General features: G+C 37.5%; 1 protein-coding gene across 3 annotated transcripts; it reads left to right on the top strand.

Annotated features, from left to right (window-relative positions):
• The first annotated feature begins 5,297 nt into the window (after positions 1–5,297).
• On the top strand, positions 5,298–13,111 carry LOC131061492 (serine/arginine-rich splicing factor RS2Z33). Of its 3 annotated transcripts, none has more exons than XM_057995190.2 (7): positions 5,298–5,449; positions 9,092–9,206; positions 10,292–10,331; positions 10,524–10,619; positions 11,926–12,128; positions 12,224–12,316; positions 12,479–13,111. In XM_057995190.2, exons 2-7 carry the CDS (start codon positions 9,100–9,102, stop codon positions 12,879–12,881), a joined length of 942 nt encoding a protein of 313 aa, XP_057851173.2. In that variant the 5' UTR covers positions 5,298–5,449; positions 9,092–9,099; the 3' UTR covers positions 12,882–13,111. The 3 variants fall into 3 exon arrangements, with proteins under 3 accessions (XP_057851173.2, XP_057851172.2, XP_057851171.2); XM_057995189.2 differs by lacking the exon at positions 5,298–5,449 and adding an exon at positions 7,301–7,677 and having other exon boundaries at positions 12,482–13,111; XM_057995188.2 differs by lacking the exon at positions 5,298–5,449 and adding an exon at positions 7,347–7,677.
• The last annotated feature ends 2,566 nt before the right edge of the window (positions 13,112–15,677 follow it).

Genomic DNA, 15,677 nt, shown 5'->3' on the forward strand with positions numbered 1-15,677 from the left:
AGTCAAGGCCTCAATCTCCCTTGGCTGCAACATATCCATATGCTTCCTGAAGTAGCGAACAAACTATATATCTTCCTTATAAATCTGTAAGGCACCCTCGAGAATCAATATCATAAATCTATCTTTAGATATCTCCATGACAATATAAACCTGTGACATGATAAAGAAATGTGTGAGTTTATTATTAAACTCAGCAAGCCTCCTCTTCTTGTTCTGAAAAACCTCTCCATTTCTTTCCTTCCACAAAAACCATAACACCTCACAAGATAGGATAGACCATAACCGGTTCATCTTAAAGTCAAAAGACTCTGCAAAGCCAACAAGGACCTCACTCCAAGAAAGATCAGGCCTGTGATTCCAAGCAAGAGAGGGACCAAGAAAAATGGACCACACACCCTAGGCATATTCACACTCAAAGAACAAATGCTCAAAGGACTCCTGCATATCACACACAACACACTTAATAGACATGAGACCCTCAACAAATAAAAAGGAGCCAACAACAAGTTTTCTTAACAAAAGGAGCCATCTAAAACAAGACTTTTTAAGTTAAATGAGAGAATGGCAAAAGAAGTCAAAAACAAATTGCCATTTGGACTAAGGCCATTCACAACCCCAACCTTGATTGACTCTAGAGAAGATTGAGTAATCCTCTTTTAGCATCAGAAAAATCTTTTTAGTAGATATTTCCAAGAACGAAGAACCATCCAGCCACTTAAGTTGTTTAAAAAAAGAATCAATATCCAGGATCTTACTAGGAAAAAAATACCCTGTAGCCTTACCAATGAGAGACTATGTTTTCTTTTGTGAGGTCGGTATCTCATATTTAGATTTGATCTCTATCCAAGAGCCAAAACGGTTATCAATCAGTACATTACTAATCAGGGATATACCTTTCTCAATCCATATCTTAGTAGAACAACTTTGGGTCAAAGCAAGGGGTTTGTTATTCAGGTTCACCCCCCACCAAATAGATCTATCCACAACAGCATAGGCCAAAGAACTTCCTATTGCATCCTTAGAGGGTAGTAACCTCCTTACCTGTGACCATGCCTTCCAAAGTGATGCAAAAACACTGGATCCAAACACTTTCATGCTATAGTCCCCAAGTACAATATCACATAAGGGGATATTCCTCCATGTTTTACCTTTCTTAACAACCAACCTTATCAGCACCTTCCAAGGTTCATTTCCATATAGGTCTTTTACAATCCATTTGGAGGCTAGGGCAATGCCATGAGCCTTGATATCCTTAATACCCAGACCCCCCATACATCGAGGTCTGCAACACCAATTCCAATTCACACAGTGTCTCTTCTTGTGCCCCATCCCGTCAGACCATAGGAAATCCCTCATAATCTTTTCAAGCTTATTAGTTTGGTAAGCAAATGCACAATAAATATGATGAGAAGGGAGAACCTTTTGAACAATCTGCACTTTGCCAGCCATAGAAAGCATGTGGGTCTGCCATTTAAAGTGTTTCTTTTCAATTTTAGAGTACAACCATTGCCACATATCTTGAGTAGCTGGATTAATGGCAAAGGAAATACCAAGATATCTTACAATATGATTTGGTCTTGCCCATTGCCACCCTTTACTTGTGATCTAATTTGGGGGACTCTCAGACCATCCAAGGATAGTAGATTTGTGAGGGGCTATCTTAGCACCAGAAGTCAAGCAAAAGAACTGAAGTCTTTCCATGGCATTATCAAAATTATCCTCAGGCAGGGCTAGGAATAAGACAGTATCATCAACAAATTGAACATTAATCAGATCATCATCATTAGGAAGAGTAAGACCCTTGATAGAGGGTCAAAGTTTCGGGGCCCTTAGAATGTAGTAGAGAGCATCTGTAGCAATGACAAATAGGGCTGGGGCAATAGGGCACCCTTGTCTTATAGATCTCCTTAATGGGATGGCTTCAGACATATCACCATTAATCTCAACAACTGTGGATGAGTCCTTAAAAAGAATATCTATCCATTTACAAAAGTATGAAGGAAAACCAAATTCTTGTAACATTCCCCTAACAAACAACCATTCTATTATGTCATATGCTTTCTCAAAGTCTAATAAGACCATTGCAACATTCTGATTATCATCTTTTGCCCAGTGCATAGCCTCCCAACTGGTGACTAGATTTTCCAGGAGAGAGATTGTCATTGCAACTTTCTTACTATTATCATTGGAGAGAGATTGTCTATTAGATGTTTTTCTTTTCTTCCTTAGTTTTTTACTAACCACTTCAATGAACTGCTCATCATTACTGCCAAAGGGAACAATCTGCCTATCAATTGAACCGTCCACTATGGAGTTCATGATACCAGGTAAGGGATTACTCACCCTCAAGTCAGATGGGACTAGGGTGGCATTTCTTAAAAGATCAACCTTCTCCTTAATACTTGCAAGAGCAATCTGTTGGGCATTTAACCTGGGTTGGAGAGAAGGATTCACAACCCTTCCTTGATTAGGGGAAGGAGGATCAGAATGTACTGAAATTGACACCCGCCAAGAATCTTGGAGGGATCATTAATGCAGGGGGCTTGAACAAAAACCTCATATTCATCCTCAAACATAGGATTTGAGAGACTAACAAATTTATTCCCATTGCTATCACCAATAGGGCATTCTAAGCCAGAATTAATAGTCTCTTGGCCTATGTCATTATGAGTATCCACAAGTACATAGACCCCCTCTTTCGAGGAGGAAACAACTTTTGGCATTCTGCTATTCTCACTTCTCGACTTATTACTATCATCAATATTAAAGTTAGCATTAGGAGATTTCTTCAGAGAAGGGCAATCTTTTCTTACATGTCCATTATTTTTACAGAAAAAACATGCCCCCAAATTACCCAACAAGGACACTTCCCAAGCATAATTGTCCCCTTCAAATTTCATAGAGATTATGTCGAGAAACACAATTTTGGGGTTAAGAGCAACGAGTGCCCGAGCATTCAAATGGGGGAGGGTAGTTCTCGAACCCTCGACTTGCAGAACGGAGCCCAGGGGCTTCAAAATCTAGGAGATGAAAGGCCAAAATTCAGGCTGTAAGTTTTCAATTTCAACCCAGTTAGGGCATGATTGAGCAATAACCTGCTCTGCATTCCCTTTGGGGGACCAAGGGAAAGCTCTAAACAGAGAATGCTCGACATTCCAGAAGTTCTTTTTTAAAACTCTATCTTGCATATTATGAGACTTATAGAAAATCACAAACAATCCCTTTTGAATCATTTTGCAAAAATTAACATGAATTCCTAGTTTTTTACCCCACACATTAGCAATCCAATCATCAAAAAACTTCCTCGAAGGCAATGCCTCTCTATCCATGCATACAAAGATGACTGCAATATTTCTTAATTGAGATTGCTCGGCTCTAATAGCCTTAACCATATGCTCATTAGGCAACAGGGAGAGGGTTTTCAACCCGAGAGGACGAGACTTACCATTTCCTCCTCCTCCAAGATCGTTTGCTGCTCTATCATTCCCGGGTTCACGTCTATCTCCATCGGTTGTGGCTCCTCCCGAGGTGGTCTTCGTGTCCATGCACTCAAGCCTACAAAAGGATCCATTAAAACAAGCAGAAGGCAGACAAATAGTGGCCGAATTCTCTTAGACCACTGCCTTGCACGAGAGTTTTTTCATGCTCTTCCTTCTGCAGAACGACGGTCTCATTTCCCAAACCTCCTTCATTATTAATGATGCCATTCTCATCACTCCTTCGAGAGGGATCTTCATTACTCAGACTACCCATCAAACTCGCACGAGCGTCCTCAATGCAAGGGCACAAATGAACCTAATTCCATAGGCAAATTGGCACAAAAGAAAACAAACATGCCGAAGGGAAAGGAAAATAAAGAAGAGAATAGAGCACGAAAAAGGCAAACACAAGGGGAGGGAAAAAGAAAATCAAACTATTCAATAAACAAAGCCACATGGGGAAGAGGATACACATCACACGAAAGGACATCACTATGACCTCACAAGTGAACGCTAGCAGACTGGTTCAAAATCCGAGGAAGGTGACAGGACATCCTCCCTGGATCCGTACAAGTTGCAGAGCGCTCCCCAGATTCAGCCACCCCAAACACACTTCACGATGTGACACTTTTAAGCATAAACTCTTCAAAATAATAAAAAGATTTGTTGATGACATTTTTGATAATCATAATCCGACTCAAGGCATTCCATTTGTTACAGGGGTATCCCTTTACTATTTTGCATTGAATGAACCTTCTACAACTTATCATATGCATTCTCCATAGAAAATGCAATAGAAGATCTCACCCAAAACATCTAGTAATAAAGACTATATGCATGCATTTATAATAATGGCGATGGTGCAATGGTTTCAATATGACAAACATGCCTCTTTGCCACAATGCTCCTTATGTTCATATGCTTGCATGCTCTTGCACAATCAAATTGTGATGATGTTATTTCCACTCTTGCTCCTAAAATTATTTGCACTCTCTACTTTTCGTTTTCAATACATGGTTCTTGAATACACTTTTGACAATTTTAAGGTTTAAAAAACCTTATAAGTGTTAAAATATTTTTAGAAGACAAAACAATACTTAAAGACTTGAAATATGAACACAACTCATTATTTAAACCTTTTCTCATGTTTTCAAACATTTTGAAGGTCCTAGAATAAACATGATTAACCTATTAAAGACTATTTAAATTAACACATGAAACAAACTAACACTTACAAAATTACTTTAAATTAATTCAAACCTATAAATTTAATCTAAATAAATTAAAAATCAAAACTAATCTTTAAAATGTAATCAAATTAAATATGAAATATTTACTCAAAACTAAGAAAAAGGCACATGATATGCAATTTTCACAATTAGAAAAAAAATCACACCCCATTTGACCTTTATCCAAATTATTAAGAAGATAAGAGTACCCTTAGGGGAAGCTTCCTCATGTTAAAGCAGCACATTTAAGGGATGGAAATTTAGGTTATAGGAGGAGCACAAGTCCACATCAAACGTTTTAAGGGATGGAAATTGAGGTCATATGAGCACAATTGAATCACATCAAGCATTGAATAAATTGCGCACCTGTCCATTCCATGCTTCAATGGTGGGCCACCAACAAGTTGGGGGGCTTATCCATAATTTACTCAGTTTATCCTAACAATTATTTATTTATATTTATTTATGGAAAAGGGCCTCATATCCCCTCTGCCAAGCTTTCCTCCTTTAACTAACCCGAGCCCCACTAACTGGAGGCTCAAACCAGGGTTATTGAATCGGAATCGGTCGGCCTAACGAAAGTTGTTTCCAGTAGATATTTGTTACATAACATTTCTCTATAAATTTCGATACCCATCTTCTTCTTGTGTATTTTGTAGAGCAGCAGCGGCGGCGACAGGGAGAAAAGAGGAATCCCTCTAATATTTCCAAGATTTGCCTTTTTCTTTTAGTTTTTGAAAGGTAAGCTCTTTCATCTCTTGATTCCTGTGTTACCCAAATGATTTTTTATCTATTGTGGATTCAAACGGGCAGATGATGAGATTTCTTTGAGCTCTGCCAGTCTGATGTGTTTTTTTTTCTGCTACTTTGTTATATGGGCTAGCGCTTATCATCTAGCAATCTTTCTGGGATTGAAATATTGAGGTGGGTTTTGATTGCTGACCATACCATGATAAACCTATTTTTGTTGCAAGGGATGGATCTTGTTTCTGTTTTTTGTTACAGCCTTGCTGAGCGTATCACCTAATGTCTGGATCTGCCGACGGTTTCAAATTATAAGGAATTTGCGTCTGATCGTTTTCTACTGTTTGAATGTTTATTTATATATGTATTTTTAATTTGTTGTATGTTGTTTGTTGGGACATAGTCAGTCGATTTAGGCTTTTGGGTATGAGAGGAAATTACATTCAAGTAATAAATCACAGTTTTAGGGTTGAAATAGGATATAAATAGCTTAAGTCAATGTACATGCTTCTTGTGCTAGTTGCTAGTGTACAATAGATCTGCCCTGAATCCCAAATATTCTATTTTTACATAGATTGATCTATTGCATCTTAATTAGCACGATGCTTGTACGTTCTTAGACACAGTGAGTCCGTAGGGTTTTTAAGCTGGACCATATATTGATTGTATCGAATGTTATATTTTGAGGCCATTTTTTCTGTCATTTTTTAGGGTGAGAAAAAACATGCAATTGGTGTTTGTGTATTAGATGATCATATTTGAGGGCTTTCCTTGTGTTATTTATCTTTATAAGACATCTTTTAGGTAGTGAACAAACAAGGTTAGTATAACGCGTGCAGTCACATGCCACGGTGCATGAAATCCATGCAGATGGTTTGATAGCTGCAGTGTTTTGGATACCTCTTAGTGCATGGTAGATGTGGGTTAAGGTTGACCTAATAGTTGCTTAACGAATTCAAACAGCTTTTACTAACTCTAGAGCAGTTTATGGTTATTGAACCACTGCGATTGCAATCATTTTGTTTATGAGGTGAAATTTCAAAGCAGAAAGTATTTTTTGATGAGTTATCGGTAGGTTCTGTTGGCGCTCACTCCCTTACAGAAATTTATTAAAAGTCGTATAAGCTTCAGATACAGAATAACGCTCGATATTCATCTCACCTTGCCTAAACCCAGTCAAAGACCCAGCTACCCCTTTGCTTTTTTCTATGGGATCTCAGTAACATTTGAAAGAGAACTTTCGTAGAAGATCCAGATTTACGATTTTCTTCCAAAACCCCTGAAGACAGGATTCCAACACTAGAATGAACAGTATAGGCTTGGAAGGAGGTAGATGTGGTTGCTGTCCCCATAAGTGGCAAGCATACCCACTAGGAGGATTTGTACAGAGCTAAAGGATTTCTGTGGACTCTAAAGAAACTATCTTTAACAACAAATCAACGTTGGTAGGTAGTGGAGAAGACTTTGAAACCAAAGGTGGGTTTAGATTAGTATAAATACTATCTAAACAATTAGGTTAGCATTGTTTGGTATTCAACAATTTTAGTTGTTAGGTGGGTTTTATTTCCTTTATGGAGGATTTGTTAACGGAAATGCATTTACAAGCAAATGCATATCATTGTGAATATTTATTATTTATTTATTATTCGCAATTATGATATATGATCGGAGGCTTTTAATGATAACCATCTTTCAGCATTCTGCACCAACTTTGCATTTTGGGGACTGTTGCCAATATTGATCAATCAATTACTGATGGAAAGCTATCCTGACGTAAGAGGCTTAATCTGCTATAGAAGGCTGGATACACTGTAAAACCATAAGGAGTAGACTGCCTTTTTTGTCAGGATAGCTTTCCATTTGTCATTGATTCTTCAATATTGGCAGCAGTCATTGATGAATTATTTAAATAGTCTCAAGAATTATGATTTTGTTGAAGGTTATTAAATACATTCATGGACATTCATGGATATTTTACTGATGTTTGTCGAGCTCCAGTTTGTATTTTGAATTGTAGTGTGTTGTCATGCAATGTTAATGGCACTACATTTCAAGTTTATAGGCGAAACTTTGTTAAATATGGTGTTCATCAATTTGAACGTTTCTGGTTTCAATGTATATGCATTTATGCATGCCTGTATGTCTATATGTATGCCTATGTAGCCAGGTTTGCCTGGTTTGCGCGCTGACAGGCTGGATCTGGGTTCGGTTTGGACCAGATTCAGGTATAACTGACTTCATCACTCATGTGTGAAAAAAACATCTCAGTTTGTGAACTATGAAATGATTTTTGTTTGCAATTTAATAGAAATCTCATCATTTTAATAATAAGAATCTAATCAGCATTCAAAATGAGTTTTATTTCAAATAGAAATTAAGTATAATTGTATGTTATATTATTATCAACTTTCAAGTTAAATAAATTATGAACAATATTAAATGTAATTGTTTGTTATATTATTATCAACTTTCAAGTAAAATAAACTATGAACAATAACGTTTTATTACATGTTTTACCGTTAAAATTAAATTGTAATATTGAAAGTAATTGATCAAATGATAGGTTACTGGGTATGCCTAAAGCTGGTCCTGTAACTCCCCTATTGTGTGCATCCCGATGCAGGTTTGCCCATGGGTATGTGCAGGGTGCGCCCTGGGAACCCCGGGTTCATTGTGGGAACATGCTCATCCGGGGTGCACCTTGGGCGTACATGCAGGTACCCAAAGGTGCTCAGCGCCTAAAAGTGAAAATAAAATGTTTTTTATTGAATGCAAAAACCCTAATGCGACCCTAAAAGCATCATTGGCATTTAATTTTTATGTTTACCACTACTATCAAATGTATTACAATCAAATGTAATTGGTTTTACAGTTCTGTATGTTTTTTTAATTTTTTAAATATCTATACACTGTAATTAAATTTACTGTACCCAAGGGAAAAAATTGCTTTACCAGTGTAGTACATATATCCTGATCCCATAGCTGTACCTGTACCAGCAACATAGACCAAAAGATTTCACATTATCTGAATCAACAATGTGTCAAACAGTAAATCTGGGAATGATTATTTTTAATGAAAGATAAAGAATTAAGCTAACCATCTAAAACTTGAATATGAACACAGATTGTCAAGCATACATGGTAGTCAACAGATGTAATAATACTGAATCAAAACTTTATGCTAACGTCTATTGCAATGATGCATATAGACTGAAAAGTAGTTTTTAGCCATTTTGGCTCGTAACATCATTGGATTCAGCAAAGCCTAAATAGCGTGGAATGAATTGTAACATTTGTACAAGGTTGGCATTAATTTGAAAGTTTGATTTTTAGCCTAAACCAAGGTTTTCATTATTTTTGCAAGTGGAATTCTGGTGCCCCGATTTTTATTGTATTAATGATGTATGAAATTATCAGTTTGTTTTCCTGTTACATGTTTTCTGTAAGGTTTTTAGGTTTAATCTGCATTTTGAAACTCGAATTTTTATTGTGTTGGGTCAGATGATGGATTTAAAAAAGATATGTACGCTAGTAATGATAATTTTTACAGATACCTAGCGTGTGATTTTTATTTATTTGTTTTCAGGATTTATCAGACAATATATTATATGTAATTATTTGTTGGTGACTTTGTTGTAGTGCCTAAAATGCCTCGCTATGATGACCGTTTTGGAAACACCCGGCTCTATGTCGGTCGACTATCTTCTCGAACACGCACAAGAGATCTTGAAGATCTTTTCGGGAAATATGGAAGGTAAGTTGGCTCTTTTACTGTATGGATGTCTGTGTTGATATAACATAAATGAAAATAGTGCTCAATAATTCTTGTTGGAAATGTCTGATGTGTCTGTTTTGTATGATTGCTTTCTTTTGTGATATTTGCATTGAAGCATGTTTAACAGCTAGGTAATCTTTTTATAGAAAATGGTGCTTTTTTTTTAAATGGATGAATTGTCTCCAGACATTTCTTGTTTATGATTGTCTTGGTTACCATGTGCACGGACACATGCTCCAACCTTTCGCCTCCCTTTTTTCTTATATTAGTCTGGTGTTTTATCCGTGTCAGGGTGCATGTCGCATTTTGTTGCTTTCGCATATGCCGCCCTAGGTTTTTATGTCTCTGTCTTTTGGGCTATATTACACCTTTATGATTGCTATGGGTCACTTTGAGCTGCAATATTGCTATCTTTGCTTTTCTATTATTTTGTTCTTGGTGTTTGGGAATAAGTATTTTTTGTTTGTTTCAGGGTGTAGTTACTGCGCCTAACTAAGGCATGGTTTTCCATGATTTTGGGAAATGGTTTCACTGCTTTGTGGTTAGGAAGAAGAGTCCGTTTTGTTTGCTTCCGGACAGAGTTGGGAAGTCCAACCAAGTCATGGATTTCCATGTTCTTGGGATAATGTTTCATTGTTTATTGGTTGGGTAGAAGAGTCTGTTTTGTTTGATTCAGGGTGGAGTTGGCAGATCCAGCCAAGCCATGGACTTCCATGTTCTTGGTATACTGTTTCACTGTTTGTATACCTTTTAGCTGTCTGAGCTAGTTCCAGCCCAAGTTGCTTGTTAACTTGAATGATGTTGTTGAAGGTTGGTCGGCTCTTACCCGGCCTGGAGGTCAAAGGTGAGAGGGTGACCTTGGTGGAATTGGTGGCAATTCTTGCAATGGTTAATAGGAGACTTTGGCGCATCTAGACGTTCATCTTTCTGTAATATTCTTGCGTACGTTTATGGAATGGCAAGGGTGCAAACTGGTGTTTGATTCATCTGAGAGCCGAAGTAACATTCCATTCGATACCTTGTCATGATGCACTGCTCACTGTTTCTGGCAAACGTTTACGCAGAGTCCGAGATGTGGATCTGAAGCACGACTTCGCATTCATTGTATGTGATCAAACCAAATCCAATGTCAATTTGAGTTTTGTTATATATTTTCTACATGTTGATATAGTAATTTTGTAATAATTAATTTATCAGAGGAATTGCAGACACATCATAGCTTGTTGTGAGGCATGTTGGCTACAATACCTACTATCATATTTTTTCCCCTTGGTTTTATTCTTTGTTTATCTCCAGGAATTTAGTGATGCTCGAGATGCGGATGAGGCAAGGTACTATCTGAATGGCAGAGATTTGAATGGGAGTCGCATTGTTGTCGAGTTTGCAAGAGGGGTAATCTTTTTCAGATTTTAGTTTAAATTTTGTATCCGATTATGATAGCTATATGAATAATTCACTTCCAAAGTCTTGTTTTGCACACATATGATATCTGATCTCCAAAGTTGAGAATGATTATTTTATGAAGTAGTGCTTAGGATTTAATTCGATTTCAAATTTGTTACTCTGTTTTTATTTGCTTTTGTCCATCAATAATGATATATTTGTCTCTTGTGAAATCAATTGCATGGTCTTTATGTTGTCCAGTTATATGTATCTCTGTAAGGCTCATTATCAGGGTTATGCTTGAGCAAAAAGAACATAGTTCCCAGTACTATGCTTGCACAAGGAGTAAGGTAGGAGAGGTATAGATAAGAAACATAGGAAATGGGTTATTTTTAGATCAAGTTATTAATAGATTAATTAACCCGTGTTCCATGGGGACATGTCCCTTGTCCCATCACCATCCCCAGTGGCGTTTTGGATATGGTGGGACAGCAAGGGACATTCCCTGGCGTCCCTCAATTATCTTTGAACTCCAGAAACAGGCTCTAGTAGCAAGGAATATCTATGGGATGTTTGACTGTTCGTGAGGGGGTTGTGGATGTCCAGATGGTCCATTGTCAATCAAAACTTGCATAACGTATTTAATAAAATAGTTAGTGTTTTAAATCAACTTAGGTCAGCTCTGAGTAGGCCTAAAAACTAGGTTGGATCAAAATTTGGAGTTTACTTGCCTGTTCAAAAAAATTCTTTTAGGGGACAACAGGTATAACACTAAGACTTCCCTGATCAACAAATGGTATGGCCCATTGTCTATCAAAACTTGCACAACGTATTTAATAAAACAGTTAGTGTTTTAAATCAACTTAGGTCAGTCGAGTAGGCATAAAAACTAGGCTGGATCAAAAGTTGGATTTTACTTGCATGTCCAAAAAATTCCTTTAGGGGACAACAGGGGACAACGGGTAACACTAAGACTTCCCCTGATCAATAAACAAAGCAAAGCTTTGTATTGGTACCAACAACAGTATTCTAGCTATTTGTATTAAAGCTGCATCAATGTACCTCTCTCCATAGGGCAATTCATACTCAGAATTGTGTTTGTTATATGGTCTCTCTCTCTCTCTCTCTAAAATGTTTCTGTCATTCACATATATACACCTGATTTAACTCTCAGACAAATACACACACACAGGCTCTATTAATTAACCCTGCAGAAAAACCGGGATATATTTTTGACATATTTTTTTATTTGTAGTCCCATTTGACTTTCTGTATTTTTATGTTTTGTCATAAACTTTTCTTATTTTGTCTGTAGGGACCAAGAGGAGGAGGTGGTGGATCTCGTGAATATCTAGGGAGGGGGCCGCCTCCTGGTTCTGGAAGGTGCTTTAACTGTGGGAATGATGGTCATTGGGCTAGAGACTGCAAAGCTGGGGATTGGAAAAATAAATGTTATCGATGTGGAGAGCGGGGTCATATTGAAAGGAACTGTCCTAACAGTCCAAAATCATATAGCAGGTATTTGTTTCTTTGGATCATTTCTTTTTCGGCTGTTGATTTTATGAAACTAGGTTCAGAATCAACAATGTTTCTCCTGAATGTATTGTCCATAGGCGTGAGCGCAGCCCTTCTAGGTCACGTTCCAGATCACTGTCTCGTGGACGTGGAAGGAGCCGCAGCCCCAGTTACAAAAATCGCAGCTACAGGTACATGGGGTCTTGTGTTTGCTGTATATTTGTTTGTTTCTTCTATTTTATCTGTTTTTGTGCAGCTGTAGTCCACATTCAAATGAAGTTTTTGCTTTGGGGGCTTACTGTCTTTTGCTTGTTGGACTTGTATTATACTAACCAACATTTTTCAAATATCAGTAGATCACCCAGTTCACCAAGGAGGGATGCTCGGAGCACCGTGCAAGATGAGAGAAGATCAAGAAGTCGAAGTTACAGCCGCAGTCCAAGGAGGGGTAGAAGGCACAGTCCAGCAATGGACGATCGCAGGAGTATTAGTCCTGTATCTGACAGTCCAAATAGGCAGAGTGATGACAGAAACAATGTTATGAGAAATAGTCGCAGGAGTGAAAGCCCAGCATCAGATGATGGTCATGGGCCAAGAGACAGTGCTAGTCCCGAGAGGGACAGTCCTGGAAGGTACCAAAGTCCAGCGGCAAATGGCAAGTCCAGTCATAGTCCATCAGCTACTGCTAATAATCAAACTCCAAGCCCTGCAAGAGATTCACCTGCTTTGAGAGATAGCCCTGGTGCTAGCACCTAAACTTATGATCCGTCTCCAGGCTTACATCAGTGCACTTATTTTCTGTTGAAGAGTAAAAGCTTATGCTTATGGATTCTGGAAGATCAAATTCTAACTGTCTAAGTATGCTATTTTTGTTGTAGGATTAGACAACTGGTGTGCCTATGGAACATTTTTTAAGGTGTGGTTCAATCTTTAATTGTAATTGACTTGTTGCATAAATTATTTATTTTTGGCAGTCATTTCAACTACGTTTTTATTGGAATGTTTTAGTAGTATGCTCTTATTCTGTTTTTATTTTTATTTTTCACATGTAGACCCTGAAAGCATATGTTTAGTTTGAAACTTTGGTTGCTAAAAAATTCCAATGTCACTTAACCGAGAATTCAGCCTCTTTTGTACTACCTCTGTTAACTTCATTTACCTTGTGTGTGAGAATGTTAAAGATTTTTGTTTGGATTTGTAGAATTGGAAATTTTCTATAACAATTATGTTGAATTTTTTTAAAGCTTTGTAGCCAAATCCTTCGCAATAATTTTTTTTATGAATTGAATTATACACCAGTTTTTGCTTATCGTGTTAAATAATATTGTAAGTTTTTGGGGCTTCTTGAAAAATGAGGCTGTAGGGATTTAATATCAACAATTAAGCAAACGTTTTTGTGATTGAATGACAAAAGTACGCACGTCTAGATAAATTATTTGAAGGGCTGGGTCTAAATGCTTTGTGATCAACTTGATCAGAGATTGCATAAACATGTAAAAAACTGAGCTTAAGGACTTATCCTCTTAAGTTGAATTAGAAGGATATGAAGAAAATGTCGTAGTGCATGCATGTGATCATATTTACACATGGCTTACAATAGTTTGTATGGATTCTTAAAACTGGTTGTAGTTTGTTATTTTTGGTCTGTGGTACACGTGGAATTAATGCATTTGTTATCGGCCTCGATAAAAAGCTTAGCTGATTTGTTAGTGCCGTAACTAAAGTTGTTTCGGGAGTGAATCTGTTTCATGGAACTGATTGTATTTGAATGGAAAAGATTGGCAATTATGTGCAATGGGAGTACTACATTTTGCCCTTTCTTTGTGAAAGCCTTCATCTTAGTTATTTGCTTGTGTGCGTAAAATGATTGGAGTGTAATCAATGTGTTTGTTTTCGTTGGACACGAGATTTCATGGTACCTGTTGTACTGAACTAAATTTATTTGCCTTTTTGATATAGTTAGTTTGGATATGTTTCAAGTGGGGCTAATTTGCTTTTTTGACTATTCATTCTCGTGTATCGCGTCTAACGCCACATTTTGAGTTTGTGAGGACGCATATAGATTCAATCCCAGCAGAAATTAATAAAAGAATTAAATATTATCAATTGTTGAAACGAGATATTGCACATGAACTTGACAAGTAAATCGTAACAATCTAAATCTGAGATGTTTTTGATATTAAAAACAGCGAAAACTAGGGGGCTGATCTAGATACAGTCAAGAGTCAAGATAACAGCAGATAAACAACTGTTAGCAGAGAGAGCAAATGTACAGCTTCTTAAACTTTCTAAAATAAAAAACTATAAACATACTGTGCATATTAACAGAGAATATAAAAGTCATAGTTAAAATATGCCACGCAGGGCAAAAGATAGCAGGGCAAAAGATAGTAGTAGGTCTAAGATTAACTAGCAACCATACAAGAAGCTGTAAGACCTTTAGAGTCATTCAAAAAACCAAAAAACCACTACATAGCAAAGAAAGTTACTTCTCTTTGCCATGGCTCCTCTTGGGGAGGAGCTTCTTAGCCCCTTCTTTGGTAAAGAATTTTAAGAGGTCTTGTACTTCTCATCCTCCTCTATTTTTCTTTTGAAGGTGCTTTCTTGCAAGAGACAGAGTGGTCGCAAAGCTGTGCATGAAATTCAGCGTAAACTTGGAGACATCGTGCAACTTATTTTCAATGACATCCCGTTCTGTTGACAATTTCTTGCAATTACTCTATTATGCTGTGGACTTCTTTTCCAAATTTGTCAGTTTGCCTTTTGCTTCCTCCTTGAGAGTAGAGGTTAGAAAGCTTAGTCGGGATTTTTCCAAATTTGTCAGTTTGCCTTTTGCTTCCTCCTTGAGAGTAGAGGTTAGAAAGCTTGCTCGGGATTTGGGACTAGCATCTGGGCTCATAGAAGTTTTAGGGCTCTCAGACACATGGCTGGAGCTCGTAGAAACAGGGCTGAGGTGTAATGAAACGGGGCTGCATTACCAGAGGAGATGTGATCTTCTTATGGCAAAAATAAATCCGTTCCTAACCCCTTTCTACTTGGTTAATTCATAACCATTCATTGGAGTAGTTTGTTTTATCTAATATTCCCTATTTAGTTAAAACTGGCGGCTTTTATTCTTTAAATACAACAAAGGCCGAAATTAATATAAGCACTATTAATAGTGCAACGGTTGACCACCATTTTAGGAGGCCAGTGGTCGGGGGTTCAACACCCTCCGACCTTCCTTTTCTAGCATAGGCGGTGGGATAAGTTTAAATTAATTCAACCAACTATTAATAGCAACAACATCATGTGGTGCACCGGCAAACGATGAAATTATGAGGTAGGTGCTTATGGGTTCGAATCCAATTTTGGTGTTTAGTTGCAACAACAAACTATGTCCCTTTGAGGTTCCAGGGGTTTATTTCTAGAGTATTTGAAGAGCTTTCGGACCTCCGAAAGCTTGACTACTCAGAAAGTAGATGAGGGTAAAGTTCCCTCACTTTACCAATCTCCACCCATCTTGCTTTACTAGGGTGCATCCCTTTACGCCCCACTTTAAGGTATTCAACA

The sequence above is a fragment of the Cryptomeria japonica genome, chromosome 8, assembly GCF_030272615.1.
Source record: "Cryptomeria japonica chromosome 8, Sugi_1.0, whole genome shotgun sequence".
Classification (NCBI taxonomy): Eukaryota; Viridiplantae; Streptophyta; class Pinopsida; order Cupressales; family Cupressaceae; genus Cryptomeria; species Cryptomeria japonica.